Genomic DNA, 27,203 nt, shown 5'->3' with positions numbered 1-27,203 from the left:
ATTTGTTTCTTCTTGTGCATTCTGCTCTGTCGAACCCCCAGTCGGTCGAGGCAGATGGCTGCTTGTACTGATCCAGGTTCTGCTGGAGGTTTTGTCCTGTTAACGGGAATTTAATTCTCTTCGCTGTCACTACATGCATGCTCTGTAGGAGGGATTGCTGTAAAGTCAACGACTCAATGCAAGCTCGTCCAGAAGGAGTGAAAATTTGAAATTGATGACTCAATGCAATCTGCTCCGTTTCCTTAGATAGAAACTTTTTAAACTACTTAGAATAATTTACTGAGCTTAATGTACTGCTTGATCACTAGAATAAAGTAAATGTTCATTTTTAATAAAAAAAATGCCTCAAGATGATTCATTTGGTGTGAATCGGTACTCCATAAATAAAACTTAGCTGAATGGAATTAATAAAAATTAAGAACTACCTCGAGGTTATTTAACTTTACCTCAAATCAACAGCTAGACAGTTGAAACCTGTGCACATTAGTTATGACAGGACAATAATCCTAAACACCCAACCAAACTGCTTTTGTAATGTACAAAGTAGGCTGACACTGAGCTTCTTGGATAGCCCTTATGATATGATAAATATTTGGGTCAGTGCAAGAAAACCATCTCATTTAAACAAGTTATCACCTCTAACGGAAAGCTTTGCATCCAACCAGAATTATGCCAGGATCTTGGTGATGGCTCAAAGACACTGAATCACTGAAGTTCTGTCCAATATGATCATTCCACTACAGAACAAGAACTGGAAAAATAGATGAAGGCCCAAATTAATGGGCCTTCATCTAACCCTAACCCTAAACCACAGACCTTTGGACCCGACTGCTCCATATCTCCGTCTTCTGTCTTCTGCTGTCAGAAAAACCTGACAGATGAGTAGACAGTGGGTTCAGCTGGCTCTCTCTGAGCCTTTTGATTCCTCAGGGCATCTTGGGAAATGTCTGCATACAATAACTGTAACATATAGGATGAAATAAAACTATGTGAAACTTCTACAAGATCAAATACACTGCAGACAGACTTGTGGAACTGCACATTACAAAGGCAATACTTTCCCCTACCTCTGGCTTTTGCTGGGATGGTGAGGGAGCTGTAAAAGTTCAATCAAAATAAAGGTTTAGCTCTGACAACATTAACATTACATTTACATTAATTTCTTACCTCTATGCTTTAGACTCCTAAAGTTAAAATTGCTAGATACCTTTGTGAGGAGGAGCAGTGCGTTTCTTTGGTACTGGGCGTCGGGGTGGAGGCTGTGGAGGCTGATGTGATCTATCTTTATGTCCATCTGCAAGTAAGACCTCTATCCTGGGATGTGGCTGTTGCTTGACTTCTGAACTCAGGCAGCGAGCCAATCCCAAAATGACAGGAAGACAAAGAAAGGCAACAGTGCAGACCAGAACCCTGTGTAAGGGTTTTCTCTCAAAGGCAACACCTGCATGTTGGGGATGACAGAGAAGAACAACAATGCACAAACACTAATGACTAAAATATGCATGATCCATGTTTGATTAGCACATGCAAATGAGTATATACCTTTTGTGACATTCACTTGCATCAAATGGCTTACATCATGGCTTCCATCACTCCATTTCACGTTGCATGTGTAAAACCCTTCATCTGACTGTCTAACACTCAAAATCTTTAAATGTAGTTTGCTTTGATTGGCACTGACTGGGCCAATGGTGAAACGGTGCCTTGCGCTGTTTTCAACAGTGGTTGAAGTTGTGAGATTTTGCTTTTTCCAATTGCCTGTCCAGTTACCTCCACAGTGTTGAACCACACAGAACAGAGACAAACTGCCCCCTGCAGGCACGAAGAATGTCTCACGTTTTCCAAATACACCATAACTGCATTCTTCAGAAAAAACACCTAAATGACAGAGCATTCAATTAGATTAATAAAGAGCATTTTGTTTGAAAAAGCTAAATTGGCAGCAGTCATTCACTTTACTCATACACTTGGTTTCTATATGTTTAATATTCCTTAAACCACAAAAAAGCCTTAAAATGAATTAATCATTTAATGAAGAATAATCTCAAAAAGTCTGAATTTTTAAATTTCAAAAGAGAACACCTGATTTGTTAAAATAATATGGAAAAAGATCAAGTACAAGTGACATAAGAGTAAAACTTTACTTTGACTTATCATGGCTTTATGAACAGTATGTATTCATCTTAGTCAAATTATACAACTACTAAAACGGCCAACCATTACTTTGGAAAATTGCAGTTTTATTTCCTGGAGCTTCCTCAACAAAATCTAACCAAATACAAAACGTAGCTTGAAATGTGACAAGACAGCATGCACGTTTTCAGACTAGGCTGAGTTGAAAAATGTTCTTACCTCCTTGAAAGATACACAGACAGCTGATCACACGCAAGGTAAACGCATACATGTCTGGAAAAATAAACAATGCTGTTGTTCAGCAAGCGCAAAATCTCAGTTCCCTTGTAAAGATCAAGTCTCCATGTTGTGGTTCACTGAAATAATCTGACAGTCGAGCACTCTTGTAACTTAACATAACCTGTTTATTCAAACCATTTTCAGCCTTTCTCTTAGCCTTTGCTATTTCTGTGACTGCCAGGGATCATTTTCGGTTTTCGCTTTTCTTGCTGCTTTTTTTTTCTCTAGGGGGCGTCAGAGGAAGGAAGTGAAACACTAATCCAGCCCCTTCACACTTTTCTGAACACAAACACACACATGTTAGGATTTGATTTACAGGAAAGCACTGACTTCAAGAGCAGGAATACCGACTTTCAAGCAGGAAATGAGGCTCATTTCAAGGAAGTGTAAACTCCAGTCTTACAAAAGACCTCAGAAACTCATTTGTTCTGCTTTGTATTTTCTGTAGCTCTTGTGGCTTATTTGAGTTGATTTGTTTTTGACATTTTTAAAAAAAAAAACATTTTAACAGATGGTTGATTTATGAAAGCAACTTGAGCTTGTACATATAATAACTCCATGCAGATCATTATTAATTTTTGGATTCAAAAAATGTGAAAGTGTCTGGGATTTCTTAAACATCTGGTCTTACTAAAGTATACATTGTTCTTAAATTTCACAACATCAATTTAATTTGTTATGATGTCAAGCAATAGATCAACATAAAGCAGCACATAACTGTGAGCGACTTTCTGAGAAATTAATAATTTAGTAAAACATTTTTACTAGTTTAATTCTGAAACTATGACACATTTGTCCTATTCTGATTCCCTTAAATAAAATGCAGTCCTCCCAAAAGCTTTTAGAAGCTTTTAGAAGTAAATAATATTAATCTCTATTATTTTAATCTCAGTGGAAATCCAGCTATACTCTGAAGGTGTTAAGAGATTTGATATTGAACATTAGTGAATGAACAGCATAATGAAGACCAGATAACACAGATGAATATGTGGAGAAACTGAGAGCAGGTAAATGTTATTAAAATTAATACCCATTTTCTTCCGAGTGTAGTTGTGGTGCTATATTTAGGGTATTATTAGTCTGGTCCTATAGGAATACCTGTAATCTGAAGTCTGTCATAACTTTTCAAACTTGTCTTTGCAGAGATAGTTTAAGTCTATATATACTGCACACAATTTGTGTTCCTTTGGAAACTTTTTTTTTAAATTGTTGTACCACAGTTGTGCACAGCTACTCTTAGATGTTTTTGTACTTAGTCATTTTGAAAACCAATAAATTTCAGTTCTACCTTCTGCTGGCTGTGACGATGCCCTCATATTTGAGTCAGTTCATTTCATTTCAGTTTTAAAGTACTTAAAGTATAAAGCCCCCCTCTTGGTTCTACTTTACATATAATATTTGTGAAGATTAGAAATTGATTTCTGAGCCAAAGGTCTAATACTTTAGAAATATTGAAAAGATTACTATATTTTTGCTGAGGATTGGGGAACAATGATCTTTGATGTGTTCAACTGTAATTGTTAGTCTAATTGTATATACATTGTTGCCTAATTGTCTTATATACAGATGTTTATATTAAGTATTGATAGTCAGAAATAGACATTAAAACAATATTTTCTGTTGTATGTATCACAGTAACACAAACGTTTCAAGCGCTTTTACTGTGTCACATTTTGGCAGCGCTAATTTTACTCCCATGTTCATTTCATTCACTCCCATAGGACTACGCAGTAAACAAGAGAGAAAGCGAAAAAGACTGTCTTGTGTATGAACCACAAGTGCAAACCTAAATCTTTCTGATGCGGAACAAGGTCTAGCTGACAGAAGCTGAATATTTAGATTAAAACCTATTTTATTACTTTGACAAAAAAAAAAAAAAAAAAATCATAAACCAGAAAGGTTCTTAATGTGTTAAATAATAAACAAAAGGGTGACATATCACACCGGGAAGTTTCGATGGATATAATTGAGATTCTTTAACTCCGCCCAAACGCCACGTCAAAGATCGAACCAGAGCACAGAAACGAGCGCACCCCTTGCACACACTGACTCGTTGTCTGTGAATGAGATAAACAAAGAGCCGGCGACTTTTTTGGGACTACAGTCTAAGCTTCTCAAGCTCCTCAGAAATATGGACGCCGGTAGGTTGAGCGTGGCTGTGTCCCTTTTCAGCCATGTTGGTTTTATGTCACCGACCAGCTAAAGCAAACGCTCTCCAGCATCTTAAGGGTTGACAAGTGATCGAGCTAACATGCTAGGTTAGCATTCAGTGCGTTAGCAGCATGCCGGGGTGGTGAGCTAGCAAGACTACCGTGTTCTGTCTGCAGAGTTGGCAGCTTATGGAAACAAACACTATGCATGGGACAAACATAGAGACCGCAGTTATAAGCAGATAGTAAGGAATATATTAAAGGTTTGAAGTTGTCAGCTATAGAAAATGTAAGGCTTCCTGCTTAACCAGCTAGTCCAAAATGGACCTGTCAAACTCTTTAAACTTCAGATTAATTTCCTTTAGAGGAGAATGTGCTAACTGATTTTTTCTGAATGATTTTTAAATGTTATAGCTTTCCGGAATAGTTGAGATGTGCTCCCTCTCTCGGGTTTTACAACTCTGTATTTATAGGCGTTGTGTTTTTGACTTGGATCCGAGTGTTTAGATGGCGCATTTAGTAGTATGTGCTAAATATATACTGAATTATTTGTCGATTTGCGAAATGGAACAACGTGTCTTCTTTTAAACACATTTTGATCTCCGTTTTCCGGCTTCGTTTCAGCTGTTGATCTGCCCTTTGCTCGTAATGCCGCGATGGGCATCGTAAAGTGCTTAGCCAATGCAAACCCAGCTGTAAAACCTCTGATGTGTGAATTTGCAAGTCACCCCTGGCTGCCAGGGCTTGGCCCCAATCCATAGAAAAACCTCTGTGCTGTCAGCTCTCGCCATTCATACCTTCATGTGTTAAATAACAGGCTAACCAACTTTACCAGCCTACTAACTTGGTGACTATTAGATTTCATCTCATAGCTTCAGCTTCAACCTGGTATTAGAAAAAAATACCAGACTGCTGTCACTTTAAGCTATGTTTGCTTTAAACTGACACTGGCATCCCTTACTATTTTTCTACATTGTCAGCTTTAGTCAGGATCAGTGCATATTTCCCCATAAGGGAACCAATATAATGTTGACCTCCTGGCAAAGCACCATCTGAAAATATTTTCTGCCTTTGGTTTGTGTTTATTTTGATAGGTTGTGAATATAAGCTGATGAAGTTTGACATTATGCCAGTCTTTGCCTTTCAGCAGCTGACTCAGAAGCGTCAAACCATCGGCAGCATGCATGACTAGGCAATGTCCTGCTCAATGTTTAATTGCTCTACACTATTATTTGACTGAATTAATTACAAACCGCCGACTGGTGCCGCTTTGATTCTGTCAGTGTGGGTGTGTTGCGTGTACCCGTTAGTCCCCCAATCAGTGGGAACGGACAAGCTTCCAGTGTGTTCTTCTTACAGATGGAACCAGATAAGTGTTCAGGGCCTGGTCTGGTCTGCCCTCTGCAGCTAAAGGCCTCCAGTACTATCAGTCAATCAATCAATCAAATTTTATTTGTATAGCACATTTCAGCAGCAAGGCATTTCAAAGTGCTTTACATCATATCAAACACAGAAACACAATGCAACATAGAATCAACAATCAAAACACGGCATTAAGTCAAGTTCCATCAATAAATTTGTAATTGATTACTTTTCAAATACAATCCTAAACATTTGGGTTTTTAGTCGAGTTTGCATCCATAAAATGTTTACCGGTTACACTCTACTGTGTTATATGGAACAAAATACCTATTGCTATTTTTATTCCTGCACAGTGGCGCAGTTGGTAGCACTGTTGCCTTGCAGCAGGAAGGTCCTGGGTTCGGTTCCCGGCAGGGGTCTTTCTGCATGGAGTTTGCATGTTCTCCCTGTGCATGCGTGGGTTCTCTCCGGGTACTCCGGCTTCCTCCCACAGTCCAAAAACGTGACTGTCAGGTTAATTGGTCTCTCTAAATTCTCCCTAGGTGTGAGTGCGTGTGCATGGTTGTTTGTCCTGTATGTCTCTGTGTTGCCCTGCGACAGACTGGCGACCTGTCCAGGGTGTACCCCGCCTCTCGCCCGGAACGTAGCTGGAGATAGGCACCAGCAACCCTTCCGACCCCACTAGGGACAAAGGGTGAACAGAAAATGGATGGATGGATGGATTTTTATTCCCACTCACACTCACAATCACACAGTTTAAAACGATGTAGAGAGCATTTTAATGGGCTTCTGGCACTAGTCGACAATATGGAAACATTCTTGAGTTTTGTGTGCGTTTGCTCCAACTGGGCCTGTATTCCCCCATTAGAGCTGTTCTTCTAACAGCATTTATTATGCTGTTAGAAGGCAATTGTTTGTTGTTGACTGTTTGGAGGGTGGAAAAAGAGCGGCACCAGACGGTTGAAGTATTCAGGAAAAGATGAGGTGCTGGCTTACAACTATTGATCCAGTGTTTTCCAGGAATGATGATGTCATAGTGAGTGAGTGCTGTTGAGACGAATCTCTAATTCGTCTGGAGTCCTTGAGGACTCCAGTCCTCAAGGGCCGGTGTCCTGCAACATTTAGATGTGCGTCTGCTGCACCACACCTGAATAGAATAATTAGGTCATTAAGGCACTGGAGAACTGATCTACACAAGGAGGAGGTAATTAATCCATTTCATTCCTGTGTTTTGTACCTGTGGCACATCTACAAACTGCAGGACACCGGCCCTTGAGGACTGGAGTTTGACACCCCTGCTCTAATGGGAAGTAGTGCGTTAAACCTACAGTGTGACGATGAGTCATGAGAGTTACAAAAGAAAAAAAACAAAGAAGCCACCTGACTGATTGAAGTTGAGCAACTTGATTTTTTGAGTCCAATTCTTTACTTCTATCTCCCTCTTATGTTCTCTAAAGGTTTGAGTCCAGAAAAGGTGACCACCTTTACAAAACGCCTGCGATCCGAACCACGTTATCTGTTGGCCCAGAATGTTTCCACCTGCATCGACCCGTTGGAGGTTTGTTTGCATCGACAGACTGTCCAGGATACTGTGCACATCTTTCAGCACTCTATTCCCACGGAAGGCAAACCTATCACCAACCAAAAAAACTCAGGTATGACACATACATTACCTGTCGCTTACAAACCCTACAGAGAACAGATGAAAGATAACAATATGTACATAACTTTGGGTCAATGAAGATGCATGCCTTTCCAATCATTTGCTTTGAGAGATTAACTAATTGACAAATCAATATCACTTTTGTGTAATTTGATTTTCAGTAGAAATCCATGTGTTAAAATTACCCAGTTCATTCTTGAATTTATTTAGGAATATGTTGAGTGACAGTTTTGTGTCATGCCTTCACTAACTGGTTTATTGCTGTTTTACAACAACAGGGAGATGTTGGATCTTCTCGTGCCTCAATGTATTGCGACTTCCCTTCATGAAGAAGCATAATTTAGAAGAGTTTGAGTTTAGTCAGTCATATCTCTTCTTCTGGGACAAGGTAACGTCCTCTGCACAATCTCATTCTTCTGCTATTGATACCTGGTTTTTGTGTTTTGCAGCATGGCAGTAACTACAGTTTCTTCTGTTAGCATAATGTTTGTGGATCTGTTTGAATCGATGCAATGTACGCAGCGCTCTGTCACCTTGTCATTGTTCCTAAAGCCCTCTTTTGTGTGTTTTGTTTTGAACTGATGTCACAGTGACCTCTCACTGTTTCAAGCTTTGCACGTTTTTTCCCTAGTTTTTTCTTTCTCCAACATGTTGGGACATTTTCCCAGTCAGGAATGCAGCTTTAATTTGTGACTTGTTGAAGGGAAATTGAATAACATTGCAAGTAATATTAGTCGTAAATTTAGCAACAGGAAGGTAGATCTTTAAAATTGGTTGCTTCTGTTTGTGAGTAAATCTACCAAAGTGAGCATCTCCTCTCTTCGTGAGGATATTTTTGGTCTAAAGACTAATAAGAAATATCATGTCTGGATTAGAACCTGATGGTGAGGATTTTTATTTACAAGTTAAAAGTCTTAACAATTACAAAAACATAGGACTAATAATTTAAAGTCTAATAATTACAAAAACATAGGACTAATAATTTAGAAACTCTTTTATAAACAAAAACACAACTGATCCATTCTTCCAGCCTGGTTGGGACGACAAGTTGTCCCTTCCCTCCTTCATTCAATCATTCATTCATATTTTTTTTTAAAGAAAATATGAATTATACAATTTAACACAATTTCACATAATCATCTCTTTGCCGGCTTATTTATCCAATGAATTTTAACCTGCTCTTGTTCACCAAAACTATTTTTTTTTTAGCATTTATACTTTTTCCTGATTTCACTGTCAGAAAGCATAACAGGTAAAAATTTACCCAGTAAAAAAAACTATTATTAAGAAGGCCCATGTTCTTTTTTAACAAAATATCCTGATTCAAGTCAAACACATTATCTGACAAAACACTCACTTGCTTAAATTAGACCTTTGCGATGCTGTTTTGGCTATATTTACCTTTTTGATGGTTATTAAGCAAAAATCTGGGCTGGGGCATAACCCTGCTGGTTCTAATACAATAGTTGCTGCAGTTTTTATTTTAAACAGTAGATGTCACAGCAGAGTAAATCTACCTCTATTCATCAAGTGAAAATGCAGAAACACAAACCTTCCAAAAGTCTCCGTGTGGATGTTTCTGTCCTTGTTATGGGAAGAGAAACGACAGGCGTTGACCAGGTGCTAGAGGTGACAGAATGCACTAAAGTGCAGCTGTTCTCATTATTTCTGCTCATCTCTGCCTGACCTGCAAACCAACAGCACTACTCCCACACTTTAACAGACACAGCTCGGCATGTTCTGTGAGTTTTGATGGCTATGGTATGAGCCTTCAGTTTATTTTAGGCATAGCGATGGGAGAAGCGTTGTACATATGTGTGTTTAACAGCATAAAATACATCCACCCACACACACAGTGTGGGTGCTGAGCTCTTGCCATCAAAGGTGAATGTTGAAACTATTTTTCTACATAAGTTGCAGAAGTTTGCAGACGGTGAGAAAAAATTGTTGAATGTGTCTTTTTATTCAGTGTATGTAGACTTTGGGATTCAACAGGGCAGCATAAAATAACAGTCAGGAATGCAGCTTTACAAGCACAACTTAGTTTAGTTGTGCTTCCACAAGCACAACTATATGTAGAAAAAATGTGGCCCCTCTTCATAACGGACTGAAAAAAATCAGGTTAATTAATGTGAACTATAAACATGAGAGTTGTTTTTTTTCAGATTGAGCGTTGCTACTACTTCCTCCATGCGTGCGTGGAGACGGCACAGAGAAAGGAGCCGGTAGACGGACGTCTGGTTCAGTTCCTTCTCTCCAACCCAACCAATGATGGCGGGCAGTGGGACATGCTGGTCAATCTCATTGGTTAGTTCTCATGAAACATAATCATAGTAAATTAAAGCTAATATTTTCTTGGATCTGCACATTGTTTCTGCTTTTCACTTCAGATGTTTTCTCATTGCTTTTGTTTAGAGAAGTACGGCGTCATTCCAAAGAAATGCTTCCCAGAGTCACACAGTTCAGAGGCTTCACGGAGAATGAACGACATCCTCAATCATAAAGTACAATTGGCACATTTAGATCAGTGTTCTGTTGAAATCATATTATATCTTCATCATTGACTTGTGTTAGTAATAGAACAGAGCTGTTTTTGTCTTCCGCTTTGCTTCAGCTGAGGGAATACTGCTTGAGACTGAGGAACATGGTGGCCAGTGACGCTACGAAGGCCGAACTATCTAAAGCTATTGACTCCATGATAGAAGAGGTGAGCCTATCAGGGAATACACACTCATGTTTTCTTCTATCATGTTGATGTGCTGATTGACTTTGGAGAGATTTTTTTAATTTTGCTGTAGGGGAAAGTACTGACTGTAGTCTCACTAATAATAATAATAATACATTTTATTTGTCTCTTGACGCTCAAGGTCACCTTATATAATTTAACATAAAAACAAACACAAAATTGAAATGCATAGTAAAGATGGGTTTTGAGTTTGGACTTGAAGTGTGGCAAAGAGTCGATGTTACGGAGATCAGGTCAGTGAATTCCAGAGTTCAGGCAGTAAAACATTTCCACAGTGAAACATTTGCTGTGAAAACAAAGGATTACAGAGTGAAAAACTTGGTCTGATCAGCTTCTCTCTCAACACCTTGATTTTTAGTAGAAGCAAAAAATAGAAATGTTTGAATGTTTTTTACAGGTTATAAGGGTATGTAATATGTATATATACACATGTATGTATATGTATATATACATTTATATATGTGTATATATTATTAGAAAATGTGATGCATTTTCTAATACTTGTTGGCACTTTTATGTTACCTTTAATATACAGTGTAATTTTTTGCGATATGTTACAAATATATTTTGTGAGGGCACATAATAGTAGGCAGTTCAAAATAAAAAGTAAAATTCAACTCCAAATACCTACATTTAAAAATAAAAACTGTATTTATTTATAAAAGAACATAAAGTCAGTATTCAGATCAGAATTGTGAATTTTTATGGACTGTTTAACTTATCTAGTCACTGTGAACTGCAAGGTTCAGTTCTGTAAGGAATATGATTGTGTTTTTACTTTGGATACAAGAGTATACGATTTTAGAACTATTTTTACTCAGTTCTTTTTTTCTCCACATATTCAACTTTGTCTGGTTAGAGTTCTTCAAGCTGCTTTAATAGGATTTTTCTCTTGCTCCTGATTCTGAGGAGGAAAAATTACAATTGCGACAAGTCTAATCTGGTCACAATCGTAAGTTGTTTAGTCTAACAAAATGAATGACTCAACAAGCATCTGGACCAGTAAAATTTCATTTGTCTGCAATTTGTGACTTGATGATTTCCTCTCAAGTGCAAAAGACTGAAGCAGAGTCTAGTACTTAACAAAACCTCAAGGAATTTTAAAGATCGAGTTCCTCAAATCATTCGTTGAACCAATACAGCTCTAATTGGCACTATTTGTTGAAGAATTAATTTTTATTACATGTTCCACTTTCCACCTCAAAGTTTCAAGTTGAAAAACGAAGAAATGTTATCTCGGATATCAGAATACTAAATGGGTAAAGACAGTCTTCAATACCCAATATGGCTGCCTTAGATGGACAACTTAGTGATAACAGCACTTCAGCCACAATTTATTTACATTCTTGAACATTTTCCCTTTTGAATCTTTCACACAGTGCTAACCAATCTCCTCTATTGAACTTGTTGGTGTTTGATAGTACAACATAAAGTGAAATGTGTTATTACTTTGCCTGCAAACACCATTGAAAGCCATCCAAGTTCCTCAGTGGTGTCTGTACCCCGGTGTAGTAATCGTCATTGTGAGGTGATAATACATGACAAAACTCTGGTTGATGGCATCTCTCAAAGCCAAGAGACTGTGATGCATTTTCTAATACTTGTTGTTGGCACTTTTATTGTCATAGCTATAAATACCAGAAAGTATCCGGACGAGCTTCAGCATCTCACTAAATTTACATCCAGTACAGGCAACAAGGGCAGTGAAAGGTGACTCAACTGGCCAAATATATTACTGGTGTGCAGAGCTTGAATACATGTCACTTGAAGTATCATAAACTAAATATTACATCCAACCGATCCATGGATGTTATAATTTATTACATTGTGCACTTCTACTCTTTCATATTTCTTTCTAATTAGATTAAACATACACACACTTTTCTAAATTTAAGCCTCTTTATCTTTCTCATGCTCTAAAACACATTCTGCTGCTAGAAAACCAAAGTCCATTGTGATCACAGAGCAGAAATGTAACCTGGAGAGTATGATCCTATGTAGTTTTTGTCTTCCTTCTGAAAGTTACATAAATGACTAAAACATGTACTTACGTTTTACAAGAAAGAAACAGGCTGCAGTGCATGATGGTCCAATAAAGTGTTGAGCCTTGGTACACCACCTTTAGTGAGACTCAGAATAGTTTTACAGACACTGAAATCACAGTTCAAAGTTCAAAACTCACTACCAAGAGGCTTATTTAATGTATGAAGGATTCTGTAAATGATTTCTGCTGAAGTGGTTAATTGTTTACTCCATTCAGCTTTGTGCAGAGAATGTGTGAGTTTGATGGTCAATCAAGTTGAGTGAGTTGAGCTTCTCAGTTCTTGCAGGTTATGCATTTATGGAGCATTTTGCAATGTAAAACAGAATGCTGCTGTTGTAGTTGAGTTATTAATAGAGAAGCAGACTTTGGACAGTCTGCTTCTCCACTGAATTGTTTCATTTTGACCAGCAGAGGGAGCTATCCATCAATGCATACCTGGGGAGAACAATGTCCAGTGTAACAGTGGACGTAAAAATAAATTGAAGGTATTGAAGTTTGCCAGTCAACAGGTATTTGCTAAAAATAAAGACAATTTGAGATATGGAACAAAAATTCAGGCTTTCATATTTAAACAGGATAGCATAAGTTAATCAAATTTCATTGAGAATGTTGAACTCATCTTGATGCATGCCTACACGTTTTGTTTTTTAGTTATATCATAAAGCTTCCCTCTCTTCTATCTGTAATGACGAGGTTAATTAATTTATTTTTATCAGTATTTGCTACACACCAGCAGCTCATCTGCTCGTTTTTCCTTGTGCAGTTTGTGTCTAATGCTCATACGTCATGTCTAAAGCAGTAACCATGGACGATAGTGATCTTGTTTATGGAACAGTCAGTGATCTGTTGCTGCACAGCAAAGCCCAGTGCAACAGTCAGCCCTCTTCATGTGTGTAAACAAACACATGTGCCACAAGCGTAACACGTGCCCCTCAGCGTGTATGTTGTGTGGGTTTAACGCCTAATTCGCTCTTCCTGTGTGTCTGTGTGTGTGTGGGAGGCCAGTCAATCAATCTCCCATCGACGCAGTGCGGAGGCCTGGTTAAACACTCTTTGTTGTCAGCTGTTAGGTTGTATTGTGCTGCTGACTGCTTGCTTGTTTAAACAGTTGTTTGCATCTACCTGCACCTTCATGGATGTCCTCTCATCGCCACACACATACACGTATCGGATACGTATGTTATGCAACAGTTAGGTTTCCTGCTGCTACTCTGCACCGCCGTTTTGTGGAAGGTGATGGAGGATTGTTTTTGTGTTTGTCCACCTGCAATCGTTTTGTTATGTGAAACACAACTCAGTCACGGTTGTTGCAGACGAACGATTCACTCTGTTAGAAGAACGATGGGCGTAAACAGAGCCAAACTACGCACGGATGTCGCTCCAGGCTAACTTGCACAGTAGTATTCAAGCCAACGATGACGAGACTACATTTGTCTAGAGCGGCGTGATATTAGGAAACATTACTCTCTGTTGTTGTTATTATTATATTATAAAAAGTTAAATAAATATTTGAATTCAAATTTTAATGTGCAAGCCTTTAAATTAAAAGTGTAATTTATCTTTTTGATTAAGAGCAACTGCAGTTTTTATTAATCATACAGCTCATTGATTTTTCTGTCTTAAATCTTTGCTTTTGATTTTTTTCAGATTAACTCAATTTTGTTTTGTAAGAGATGTAGTCCACATGATGTCACAGGTAAAGTAGTCTAAGAAGGCTAACAATGCACTTGAAAAACATACAGAGATTTAAGATGTGGTGGTCTAGATTTGGGGTAAATTTTAGCTTCGTATTAGCTCAGTCTGTTATAATCAACTGGAAATACTGTTGAACTTCTTGGAGGCTACAAACCTCTGCATCTCAGAAGGTAATCTTGAAGAAATTTCTGCCTCTTACTAAAACACATCTGCCAGTGGATTGTTAATTAGGTTAACAAACTACCTCATGATTCTTACAGTCTGTGAAATTCCTGCCCTCAAGTCCTAATCTGTGCTCACCACCTGCTCTGTTTGTGCTCTTGAATCTCTTGGCCTTAATTTCTTTCCTCTACGTTGAGGGAACTAGTTTTACCTCAGTTTGCTCACATGTGCTTCAGCCAGGATCAAAGCGTCTTGTCAGACCTACTTTCATGTGCGTGGAAGTGATGCTGTCCAACTGGCCTATGTGGCGGCTGGGATTGTGCCCTGGTCTTTATCACGTCGGCCCCGTACACACCGCAGTGACAGCCAATAGGTGTCAGCGTCTCTGCTTCCACTCACCAGATTTGCCGCTCACTTGACTTTAATGAATATATTTGCGTGTCAAGAACCTGTTCTTATCGTAACAGCCGGTTGGGGATGTTCAATCAAACGAAGCTCATGACATTAATTTCAGAACCGTGACATAAGACTCCTGGTTTGAATTATGACATCATTTCTGGTATCTGTGTTGTTCAGGCTCAGATGATGACTGATTGACTCATCATGAGTCCAACTTCAAGACGTCACAAAGAGTCAACATACACACCTAAATAGGGGAAAAAACGAGTCACAGGAAACGACATATATGCTGTACTTCACACACGTAAAGAAATACACAGATGTTATCCCTCACGCCATGATTGGAGCCTCTCTGCTCCATTGCGTCATGGAATCAGACGCACCATGTGCAGCTCTGATCTTGGCTCTGAACATGCAGAGTGTGATTCCTGAGACAAGTCTAATTTATGAGTCGGTCATCAGCTGACAGAGCAGTTACCCTCTGCTACTCGGAGGCCCTGTGCATGCGGGCCGCGGGCCCCCATCATTTGTTGTTCTATGTGGGTGGGTTGCTGCATGTGTGTCTGTGTTTCAGGTTGCAGGAATAGCCGCAGCCTGAGTCGTCTGCTTGCCTTTTTTTTTCCTTCTTTTTCTTCTTTCGACTTTCTCCACACAATTGCTGGGATTTAACAATGACCACATGTGTTGAATGTTTACAAAACATGGAAGTTTAATCAAAACCTCTTTCAATTTTATCCAAACTGTTTGCATGGTGTCATTTGCTTATACTCACAAGTCCAGCTTCTAGACAATGGTTATACATTTATTTCTGAGGAGCAATTAAGAGCACCGTTTACCTCATTTTGACATTCAGTTTGGTGAGAATGCATTTTAACCCTAAAGTTTGCTGGCCACCATATGTACACAACAAATTACTTCTATTTTTTTTCTATAACTTTTCAGTGTGCGACATATTCAATAGGTGTTCTTTTGTTTGTTCTTTATTATTAAAGATTGCTCAAATTATTCTGCTGTGCAGAATTATTTTCATTTATTGTGCGAGAGTACTTTTTCCTTAATTTTTCATACTCTTGGGGGGGATAAACATTTAAACTCTAATCTTTATTTGTATTTTCAGGCTGCATTTATTAGCACCCTGATGAAGAAATATGTAAATTTATAAATTGGTTTTATCACAGAAGAATCATCCAAATGCTCTTAAATTTACAATTAGTGCAGTTAACTGGTACCAGTAACAAGTCCCATAGAATATATCCAACTTTTTTAAAAGTTACTTAGTCTTTCTAGGAACTTGTAGTTTATCCGTGATTTTGTGTTTTCTTGGGGAAAAGGATATGATGTGATGCATCATATCTCTTGGCCAGTACTCTGGAACAGGACTCGGATTTATCTTGTCACCACCTAGCTTTACGGCAGTAAATTGGGTAAAAAAAAAAATATTGCAAGGCTCATTGTGGCAAGACATTTTTACTGAGAGCTACAGTAAAGAGTGACATCTTGTGGGCGCTAACCGAGCCACCATCACAAACAGCCAAAAATGAGTTTACTAAACACAACTGAAATCATGTTTGTTGATCAGATGAGACTAATGGCACACACCACAAAGTCTGTATCTGAAAGACACCACCAGCCCCTTCGTTATTTTGTGTTAAACTGCCCGCAGCAGTGTGGATGCCCCAAGGTACATTACCTAGCGATCTTCCTCAGATCACTGGATGATTTGCTTTGGGGAACAGATCTTTCTAATTGAAAATACTTGACATGTCTGACTGAACTTTCAGGATTTAAAGATTTAAATGTATTAATTGAATGTTTTTGGATTTTAAAAAGTCTAAACTTCAGCCAGCTTGGCCATAAAAGGCTTAAATTAAAGATAAATTATTTTGTAAATGTGCACATTACTTCTTTACATCTGTTTTTCATTTACCTTAATTTGTTGAGGTGCTCCTGTGGTAATAATTTGTTATGCTAGTTGTAGTTCCAACTTAAGAACTCAGGTATTTTATGGTAAAATAAAACTATAAAGCACGGATTTACCATTTAAGTTCTGTTCCTGAAAGTGGTATTTTGCTTGGGGAAATGAAATACAATTGTTTTTGTCAAATTATGTGAAGTTGTTAATTAACCGAAGTTAACTTGACCAAGTTTAACTCGGCTCTCAAAAAGTCTCAAATTTACCCCATTGATATTTGCAGAAACCCTTAAGGATTAATGACTAAACCCAGAAATCCATTTTGTCTCAGTGCACCTTTAATTTCCCCTTGGCATCAATAAAGGACTTTTTGAATTTGAATTGAATTTGAATCGGCTTGACGTTCGTGTGTGAAAGGTGCCAAGTGACTCAGGTTCTTTTGACCAGATGAAACATGGTGTCTGCTTTCCATAAACCAAAACTTTCAGGCAACAAACACTTCCAGGTTAAAGGTTGGGGTTTCTAAAAATCATTCTGTGCCATATTATACAGATGCTATAAAAATACATTTCTTTTTTATGTTATTACAGTTTTTTTTTTTATTTCCATGTCTGCGCGTGTGGTGTTCTGTATACTGTCAGTCATTTCTTGTCTGCTGTATGGGTAGTTTCACTCCTAACATCAGATGACCTGTTTGTTTTGGTCACACACAACATCTAAATATGTAAGATGGGTGTCAGCCATCCAGTAAACACTGGAAACAGATCTTATCAGACTTTGGCCACAGTTGGCGTCAGTGTCGTGCAGTCGGTCGGTCACTGTTTACAGCTTGACATGCAAACTAACTGTGACAGACCTGGGGTGGATTTTCATTCAGATACTGAATTACAACAAAGGGGGCTGCACAATAACAGATCCCCACGAAATAAGTGGATAATGTTGAACTGTTCTCTTTTCAGATTTTAAGATTAAGATTTGAGTGAATGCATGTTTGATGCAGTTTGAATTAATGGAATGCCAGCCGTCTTGATTTGATAAATATAATTTATAGTGAATTATATCAGTGTTTCAGAATCTTCCATCCATCCATCCATCCATCTTCTTCCGCTTATCCGAGGTCGGGTCGCGGGGGTAGCAGCTTCAGAAGGGAGGCCCAGACTTCCCTCTCCCCAGCCACTTCTTCTAGCTCCTCCGGGGGAATCCCGAGGCGTTCCCAGGCCAGTCGAGAGACATAGTCCCTCCAGCGTGTCCTGGGTCTTCCCCGGGGCCTCCTCCCGGTGGGACGTGCCCGGAACACCTCACCAGGGAGGCGTCTAGGAGGCATCCTGACCAGATGCCCGAGCCACCTCAACTGGCTCCTCTCGATGTGAAGGAGCAGCGGCTCTACTCTGAGTCCCTCCCGGATGACTGAGCTTCTCACCCTATCTCTAAGGGAGAGCCCAGCCACCCTACGGAGAAAACCCATTTCGGCCGCTTGTATCCGCGATCTCGTTCTTTCGGTCATGACCCAAAGCTCATGACCATAGATGAGGGTGGGAACGTAGATCGACCGGTAAATCGAGAGCTTCGCTTTTTGGCTCAGCTCTCTCTTCACCACGACGGACCGGTACAGCGCCCGCTTGACAGCAGACGCTGCGCCAATCCGCCTGTCGATCTCCCGCTCCCTTCTTCCCCCATTCGTGAACAAGATCCCGAGATACTTAAACTCCTCCACTTGGGGCAGGACACCCCCCCTGACCCGGAGAAGGCACTCTACCCTTTTCCGGCTCAAGACCATGGCCTCGGATTTGGAGGCACTGATCCTCATCCCGGCCGCGTCACACTCGGCTGCGAACCGCTCCAGCGAGAGCTGCAGATCACGATCTGATGAAGCCAAAAGGACCACATCGTCTGCAAAAAGCAGAGATGAGATCCTAAGGCCACCAAATCGGATCCCCTCAACACCTTGGCTGCGCCTAGAAATTCTGTCCATGAAAGTGATGAACAGAATCGGTGACAAAGGGCAGCCCTGGCGGAGTCCAACTCTCACCGGAAACGAGCCCGACTTACTGCCGGCAATGCGGACCAGACTCTGACACCGGTCATACAGGGACCTGACAGCCCGTATCAAAGGGCCCGGTACCCCATACTCCCGGAGAACCCCCCACAGGGCTCCCCGAGGGACACGGTCGAACGCCTTCTCCAGGTCCACAAAACACATGTAGACTGGTTGGGCGAACTCCCATGCACCCTCCAGGACCCTGCCGAGGGTGTAGAGCTGGTCCAGCGTTCCACGACCAGGACGAAAACCACACTGCTCTTCCTGAATCCGAGGTTCGACTATCCGACGGACCCTCCTCTCCAGGACCCCTGAATAGACCTTGCCAGGGAGGCTTAAGAGTGTGACCCCTCTATAATTGGAGCACACCCTCCGGTCCCCCTTTTTGAACAGGGGGACCACCACCCCAGTCTGCCAATCCAGGGGAACTGCCCCCGATGTCCATGCGACATTGCAGAGTCGCGTTTCAGAATCTTCATTTATATTTTTGGATGTGTTGGATCATTTACTTTTAGCTAACATCAGCATGAGTAACCATGATGAAAACAAATCAATAGGCTAATAGAACAATTTGTTAATTTTTTTCAGCATCTCTGTGTCTCCCTCTTCTGTTTTCTTTTTGTCACTCATTTACATCTGTCAGTGATGCAACAGGTGTTCCAATATTGGTCCTGCTCACATGTCACCAGGGCTGTTTATCCTCTATGGTCTCTTTCTGTCAGCCCAGCCTCACACTCACACCCCCTCTATTTACCTTACCTGTTGTGATGTGTGCTCACAAGGCTGTCCTGGAGTAAAGTGCTCACACTCCCTTGATCAACACTACATTATGTTTGGTCATGTTCTTAATCTCACCTCAAACCTTCTTCAACCTTAAGTTCAGAGCTTTTCTTTTGTAGAAAAGAATGTTCAAAGCTGACAAAGACAAAACTCCACACAACCTACAGATGTAATTCCAGCCAAAGTATTCTGCAAAGAATTGGCTTGAGTGGACTGAATAAAAAGCAACATCTTCCTTTAGTGTTTTTAAAATCCTGATTAAAAAGCAATGTAGCCTATATAACATGTGTTGTAAACTGGCAAAATGTTAAAATATTTATGGGTATGAATGCTTTTGCTATGCTGATGGTTACAGAGTTTTTTGCTCAACTATCACGAGGAAGTTGGACATTACAAGAAGAAAATACTGGTAATGAAAACAAAAGCAAGAATTGAGGCAGAGGTCGAGGGACAGACGGGAAGATGGACACTTTGGCTTTAATCTCGCCCATAAGACGGTTTAAACAAAATTTTTGAGCTGAGATCAAGGAGGTTCAGAGGCCTTTGTTGACTCAGTACATCTGTGTATTTTGGTTTATGTCTGTTCTTTTTGTGACTTCACGCTTTGCAGTGCTCAAAGAGGCAAGTGTTTGTTTGACTAAGCCAGGGCTAAATTTCACATCTTCCTTATACTTGACTAGGAATTTTGGAAAACGTTTGCGTAACTTACACAATTAGAACATGCATTGTAGTATTAGATTGTGTTTGCCAAATCACTGAACTTATTTTCCTAACACTACAAATGCAGTCCACTTCATCTTAGTTTTTCTTATTATTTTTGATTGTATTTCAATGCAACAGTCGTTTTAGGTGCTGGGAGAGGCGAGCAAAAGATTGGAGAGGAGAATAGCAAAAAGGGGGAAATTCCAAAGATAACTCTATCAGAGGCTGGAAGTGCCAGATTGACAGACGACCCAGTCCAAACAGCTCGATTTAGCCCACAGGAACTCGGTCTGAACTACTGCACTGCAGGAAGACACGTATGAAGGAACGAGGGTGTGTGTGAGGAGTGACTAGATTGAGGTGAGGGGAAAAATGTAGAATGGGGAGAAAAATCAAACGGCGCAAATATTGCCAGGATGGTGATTGCTGGGCCAAAGATTTTGACTGAGAAATGAAGTTGACCACTTGAGGCAATAAAAAAACTAACTATAAATGTTTAAATGGGGCGGTATTATGTATTTTCCAGGCACATAGTGCCAGTTTATAGCACAATTATGTACCTATGTTCCCTTTAGATGTACAATTGTTGAATATATCTGTTACGGCCCCTGGCCTCTTGAGGCTGTGTAGGCTCTTTGTTTTTTTCTATTATGCAGGATCAGGACACATTTTTTCTCTGGACACATTTTTATGTTACCGCCCCTGAACCCCTAGACCTTGGGGGGGCGTAACAATATCAAACATAACTTAAAAGAAATTTGACTTTGCAATTGCCTTAAAGCTCAGCCTCTATCTATTTAAGAAGCTTCTGCCATCCATAAATTAATCAAAGCATCACTCTAGGTATGTTTTTGATTAGAGAATAACATAGCATGATTTAAAGCTAAAAAAAGTCTGTTTTACATAACCCTCCACCCCATTTAAGATTAGCTGTAAATGTTTTTACATTTTACAGCTATTTCTACACTAGCAACATCTCATAATGTGGGATAACCAGCTTGATAGGTTATTTAGAACAGTTTATGATGGAGGGTTCATGTTCCTGCTGTCTTTGCAGGTGTTTCGTGTGGCCAGTGTTTGTCTAGGCAGCCCACCTGACACCATCTGCTGGGAGTACAGGGACAAGGATAAGAACTTCCACCGCATGGGACCACACACCCCCCAGCAGTTCTACAGGGAACACGTCAAACCTCTTTACAACATTCAGGACAAAGTACTTACCACATCAGACAGACCACACAAACATGAGTTGCATACTTGCAAAGCGAAGCTGTTCGCTCTCTAAACTTGTGCGGTTCCTCCCCGTGCTCAGGTCTGCCTTGTAAATGACCCCCGACCGCAGAATCCTTACGGGAAGCTGTACAGCGTAGAGTTCCTCGGGAACATGGTTGGAGGTCGCAGGACTCTGTACAACAACCAACCCATCCAGCTGCTGAAGAAAGCCGCAGCGGACTCCATCAAGGAAGGAGAGGTCCGTGGGAACAACTGGACATGACTGTTGCCACAAATATTTGTAAATTATGGATTCTGGAAATTGAAAAATACCTTTTTTTTATGTTTGTTTATCTTTCCACTTCTCTCAGGCCGTGTGGTTTGGATGTGACGTCGGGAAACATTTCCACAGCAAACTGGGCATTAATGACATGAATGTGTGAGTAAATTTAATCCAAGTTTCTCCCAAGAATGGATGAGGCTTTAGACTGTACTAAATTTCCGTTCAGTTATGATAAAAACACTCTCCACAGAACTAGAAGATGGCAGGAGATAGCTTTGTTTTCAAATATGAGAACCTGTCTATTAAGGATTGTTTCCACCAAACAGAATCTCTTTCATTCACTTTGGGTTCCAACCCAATTTGCTCTTCTTGTTCATGTAAATCAGGGGTCTCAGACTCCAGTCCTTGAGGGCCGCTGTCCTACAGTTTTTAGATGTGCCACAGGTACAAATCACAGGAATGAAATGGCTTAATTACCTCCTCCTTGTGTAGATCAGTTCTCCGAGCCTTGCTAATGACCTAATTATTCTGTTCAGGTGTGGTGCAGCAGAGGCACATCTAAAGGTTGCAGGACTGTGGCCCTCGAGGACTGGAGTTTGAGACCCCTGATGTAAATGGAACAAAACTCTAATAGTCTTGCAAAAGTATACATACCGCTTTAACATTTTTTCTAATTTTCATAGCACAACAACCAACCTTAGTGTTGCGTATAGTGAATTTATGTGATAGATCAGCACAAATTAATTAACATTTTTGAATTGGAGGTAATATAAATGGATTTTAAAATTTATTACAATTGAAAATCACCAGTTTTGCTTTTATATTTCCATTGTAACTCATAATGTAGGTTTCCAATCTTCCAATCAACTTTGACTACCTTATCTGCCCCTGCCTTTTAGTTTCATCTGATAAAATTCATTACAATTCTCAATTATGAGAAGCCATAAGGGACTTCTTATGGCTGTCTTCCATCAGTAGTTTTCTGCTTGCCACTTTTCCATAAAAGCCAGATTTGTGGAGTCCAGCACTGTTAGTTTTCCTGTTCTGTTAGGGTTTAACTCAGCTGGAGACTGCAGCTCCGAGAAGTTTTGTGGAAATAGGCGGTGCTTTGTGAGAGCAAGCGTTTAGGAACCCCAAATGGCTGCCACTGGAGATTAAAGGATTTCTTGGATATTAATGAAAGAATTAAAGCAACACTCCAGGTATGTTTTTGATGGGGGAAGAACATTTTAACATTATATGAAGCTCAAAAAAAGTTGATTTCACATAATGCTCTCCCTTTAGGATTAAATTACAGGCAAATGGTTCACTTTACTGTTCTATGTTGGATCATACAATTTAAATAAATATATTTAAGACTGTGGTTTCAAGGTGACAAAAATGGTATGAATGCTTTTGTAAGACTGTATCAGGTGTCGATCCGTCCGCAGAGGAAATGTGGCTGATCTGCGTGAGTTGCTGGCGCCAGGCTTAACTTTTCCCGCTGAGCTAAACCTGCATGGTGCCGAACGTCTGGTATCATCACTCAGACGGATCTGTTTCAACATGACGCCCAACGTAGCCTAATTTCTTCAATCATACTCAAGATAAGGAGAAATGGTGATGAGCCAGCTATTCTAAAATCCCAAACTTGTGCTTTTGGCTTTTTGTCTTAATCCTTCTAAAATAGATTTAAGGATTACGGTACTTTTAAGATGGTCTTATGAAAAGATGCTTTTAGTGTATAAGTGAAGTCGCCACCTGAGTTCAAACTGGAAATATTCTTGATTCCTGTGCAGGTTCAACCACGAGCTTGTGTTTGGAGTGTCTGTAAAGAACCTTTCCAAGGCAGAGAGACTGATATATGGCGACTCCCTCATGACGCACGCCATGATACTCACTGCTGTTACAGACAAGGTACACTTCCACAAACGTACACTCCAGGAATGTGACAAACTCATACGCACAGCACTGACAAACCACAAGGAATACACACATTCAGAATTTCCCAGGGTTTTACTGTTTGTTTACTCGACTCTAATCTGCTGCAGTTTTTCATAATTCTGTCAATTTCCTCCATTGTAAGCAACCCCAGCTGTCAGGTCACTCTCTTCCCTCATGTCTCCAGTTCTCACTCTTATCTCCCCTCTTGTCTAACTTCTGTTCTCTCTCTCTCTCAGGGTGGGAAAGAAGGTTACGAAAAATGGCGGGTGGAAAACTCCTGGGGCGATGACCGTGGAAACAAAGGTAAGCACTAAAACTCTTGATTGATCCTCAGAAATGTGTGATGCTGAATGTTAAGTGCTTCAAACTAAACCCCCTTATTTCATCTAAACTTGGCACATTTTCCAGCAAAGTAATTCGGTCTGACATTGACTCATAAAGCTCCTGTTCATATGTATTCAGTTAAAAACAGGACTAGAAGGAACAGTTACGATGCATTTTATATACTTTAGGCAGTGACAAACAACCCAACAAATACATTTTGTGGGATTTATTTTGTAAAAGAACCACAGCACTTTACAAGAGGCACATGCATTATGCTACATCTGGAAGATTTAATTTGCTTTGGAAACAGAACATCTAAATATCTCTGCTCTCAGATATGAATTTGAGACCACAATTCATATGCCTAGAGCACACACTGTAAACTCAATTGTGATGTGGAGATGTCTTTTCTACCACAACAATATTAGTGCAAAAGACCTTCAGAAGCAAAAGTGTAACAAAAAATTAACAACGCTTTAAAAAGTATTTGTCTAAATTATTGACTTATGATTAAATATCGAACAACAGTTTATCAGATTACAAGTAGTTCCAATAGATTGACTAATAACGTCCTCCTTGACCTTCTTTCAGTGCTGTAGTGTGGCCGCCATCCAGAAGAGGGCGTCACTGGTCATCCTTAAGCAGAGCCAGTTGATACAGAAATAAAGATGTCGGAGGGATCTTAGAACAGGAAGGTGAACAGTCACAATGGAGTCCGGCGTGAGATGCAAGCTGCACTTCATGGCTTTATGTTTTTAAATATAAACACTCGACAAGCTCCTTAAGTTTCATGGAGGATTTTGGTTTGTGACAAGTTAAACCAAGCTTTGCAAAATTGAAGGCAATGTGGTTCATTCAAAAGAGAGATAGACAGCGCTTTGAGTTCAAAACTTATTGTGCTTTGAGGTTATGTTCATAAATTTTAGATCTTTACATGTATTGGTGTAGTTTCTTCCTTTTTTCTTTGTTCCCAGTGCACCTTTGCTCCTTAGATCCTCCCCTGTGTTGATTTTTCTATATACATATGTAATCACCTGTATCGCCTTGCACTGGGAGTCAGTCTGACATTTTTTTTGTTAATGTGTGTTTTTTCTTCAAATCAGTTTGCCTCGGTCTGGTGGCAGAGTACATCTATTGCGTTAATCCTTAAGTCAAAGCAAACGGTGATGTCAAGCTTTATTTCAAGGCTGGATTATAATTATAGGCTTCTGTCTTTTAAAGCCATTTTTTTGTATGCCAAAAAAAAAAAAGGTTTTGAATCTTTCTACTTGTGATATTGAATCTATGAAATACTGGTGAAGGTAAAACAAAAGTCACAAATGATTAATTATTCTTATGAATCTAATATCAGGATTATGAAAATTTCTCAAATATTTTGTAGATGGTTTTACAAGAGCAGCAGATACTCCTGAGGTTTCTTCAACTCTCTCTGCTGCTTATCTCGATCTCTGGCCTCAACAAGCCTCTGGAAGTTCAGGGTGCCAAACACACACAGTTGTGTGCATTTAGGCACACAACTGTACTCACAATATTTGCTTGAGCCCACAAACCTTAGAGAGTATTAGGAAAATATGTAAAAGCCCCTCAGTCAAATCAGATTTATTTCATGCAGATCTTATTCCATAAACACCAGCAGATGGGGGATGAACACCCCCCAACTCTAACCCATCTGTAGCTAAATTCATAAAGTTGTCAAGAACAAAACTTTGAGAAGTGGAATTCGTATGAAAGACAGACTTTCTTGGATAAAAGGTGAACGAAAGGCTGAAAAATAAGTAGACGAGGCTGCGCCTGAAGTAAAAACAAAAGCATGTAGATTTGGTGAGAATTTGGGAACAGTGGCAGGGAAGAAATCAAAGTTTTTGTGGTAGAGGGTAAAGAGGGAGCAGTTATGGAGATAAAAGTGTTTGTAAAAACCAAATGCCTCCCTTTAGATCTCTTGATATTCCTGCTGACCCCAAAAAAGACACAGGAGAGATTTAACTCTCTGTTCTTTCACCTTTAAACCGTCTGTCAGATGCTATAATTGCTCCCCTCTCTCCACAACTCATTTTTATACTATTTTAAACAAATATCTGGCTACACTATTGTGGGTTTTATTTTACACTTTTAAAGGAATATTTGGCCAAGCCCGAGTTCCAAACATTTAGCATATCTTGTATCTGAACCTGGAATTATTCTGGCAGATAAAGATGATGGCTTAATTTCCCCCCCAGTTCTACTCTGTTGTCAGGCAAACTCAAGAATATTAGGTTCATTTGTGTGGAAGGATTTGAATAAGAGACTTCATTAGCTTTTAAGTATGTTTCCAATCCATCACGGTTATTCCCATCCAGTTATCTGTCCCTGCACCTCACTTACAGTCCTGCTTTCATTTCCTTTGAAGTAGGTTAGGAAGTGTCATTTGTTTTCACAATTATTTTTTACTGTTGTCATCAAAGCTACAATGCCTTAGCACCCCGTTCCTCATGTTGTGCAATTCCTTCTAATTTCCCCAAAGTTGCCTTTCACCCATAACCCATTTGTGAACCTGTTTATCTCCTTGCTGTTGGTAGCAGGTCTTGTGCTTCCTTTGGGTATCGGGTTGGAGCATCTGAGATTTGAGTTCGTTCACAGTGCATTACCTCACACACTGATCCAGTGAGGAATCTGGAGGTTTTTCTATATTGTATGGGCCATTTAATTAAACCAGGGAATTGATATACAGTCCAGACAATAAGCTAAATATATGGTCATCAAAATATAAATAAAAGAACTTTGTGGAATGCAGTAGATATTGGCTAAAATATTCCAAGTATCATGAGTTATCACTTTGCATGTCAATATAAAATTCATCCTGCATAATAGTCTTCCTACAGTCAATGTCCACACCTGACACAGACCTGACAGAGGTCAAAATGCTAAAGGTCACAGAGCGAGCTTGAAGAATAATTTCATTATTGACCAAAAATCATTGTTATTACTTGATTGTCTTTTATGCAGCCCTAGTCATCAACTCAGCTGTTGCAAGGTTTGGCATTCAGCTCACAATCGTAAAAGATAACAAATAATTCCTTGAGTTATTTATCATTGTTCCTTTTTAAAGCCTGATCACCCCTGAATATATTTGTGTCCACTTTCTGATACCCCAGTGTCTTCTCTTAGGCTGAAGAATGAAGCAAATGCAGAAGTACGAAAAGCCAAAGTGCCTCAGATGAGGCAGGCTCCCTTCAGTGCTGTGCCCTGTTGAGTTAGACAGATGAATGCAGTGGCTGCTACCCAGATCCTAAGTATTGTCATTGTTCTTCTAAAACACAAAAATGCAAAGCCTTTTGCTGCGACTTGCTTTTTTATGTGAAATGCAAGACAGCTGTTTTACACTCTCCCAGCTCCTACTACATCAATCTGTCCTTTGCT

General features: G+C 39.7%; 2 protein-coding genes across 3 annotated transcripts in view; one reads left to right on the top strand and one right to left on the bottom strand.

Moving 5' to 3' along the window:
* Positions 1 to 24: 24 nt before the first annotated feature.
* LOC116737213 (uncharacterized) lies at positions 25 to 2,666 on the bottom strand. The gene is made up of 5 exons (XM_032590239.1): positions 2,353 to 2,666; positions 1,543 to 1,878; positions 1,208 to 1,441; positions 1,068 to 1,096; positions 25 to 960 (listed from the first exon to the last, which is right to left on the bottom strand). Exons 1-5 carry the CDS (start codon positions 2,402 to 2,404, stop codon positions 862 to 864), a joined length of 750 nt encoding a protein of 249 aa, XP_032446130.1. The 5' UTR covers positions 2,405 to 2,666; the 3' UTR covers positions 25 to 861.
* A 1,756-nt stretch (positions 2,667 to 4,422) lies between these two features.
* Positions 4,423 to 27,203, top strand: part of blmh (bleomycin hydrolase) — a 24,375-nt gene continuing 1,594 nt past the window's right edge. Inside the window, exons 1-11 of one of the 2 annotated variants that reach the window (XM_032545181.1) lie at positions 4,423 to 4,553; positions 7,382 to 7,579; positions 7,866 to 7,975; positions 9,753 to 9,894; positions 10,003 to 10,091; positions 10,202 to 10,294; positions 21,123 to 21,278; positions 21,378 to 21,536; positions 21,649 to 21,716; positions 23,339 to 23,456; positions 23,720 to 23,786. In XM_032545181.1, the coding sequence (XP_032401072.1) occupies positions 4,544 to 4,553; positions 7,382 to 7,579; positions 7,866 to 7,975; positions 9,753 to 9,894; positions 10,003 to 10,091; positions 10,202 to 10,294; positions 21,123 to 21,278; positions 21,378 to 21,536; positions 21,649 to 21,716; positions 23,339 to 23,456; positions 23,720 to 23,786 (1,210 nt within the window). In that variant the 5' untranslated portion in view covers positions 4,423 to 4,543. Of the gene's footprint in view, positions 4,554 to 7,353; positions 7,580 to 7,865; positions 7,976 to 9,752; positions 9,895 to 10,002; positions 10,092 to 10,201; positions 10,295 to 21,122; positions 21,279 to 21,377; positions 21,537 to 21,648; positions 21,717 to 23,338; positions 23,457 to 23,719; positions 23,787 to 27,203 lie in introns of those variants that run through there. The other variant, XM_032545179.1, reaches the window with a different exon arrangement.

Source organism: Xiphophorus hellerii, chromosome 18, assembly GCF_003331165.1.
Source record: "Xiphophorus hellerii strain 12219 chromosome 18, Xiphophorus_hellerii-4.1, whole genome shotgun sequence".
NCBI lineage: Eukaryota > Metazoa > Chordata > Actinopteri > Cyprinodontiformes > Poeciliidae > Xiphophorus > Xiphophorus hellerii.
Note: the sequence above shows the minus strand (reverse complement) of the source record. Positions and strands in the feature narration are given on the sequence as shown.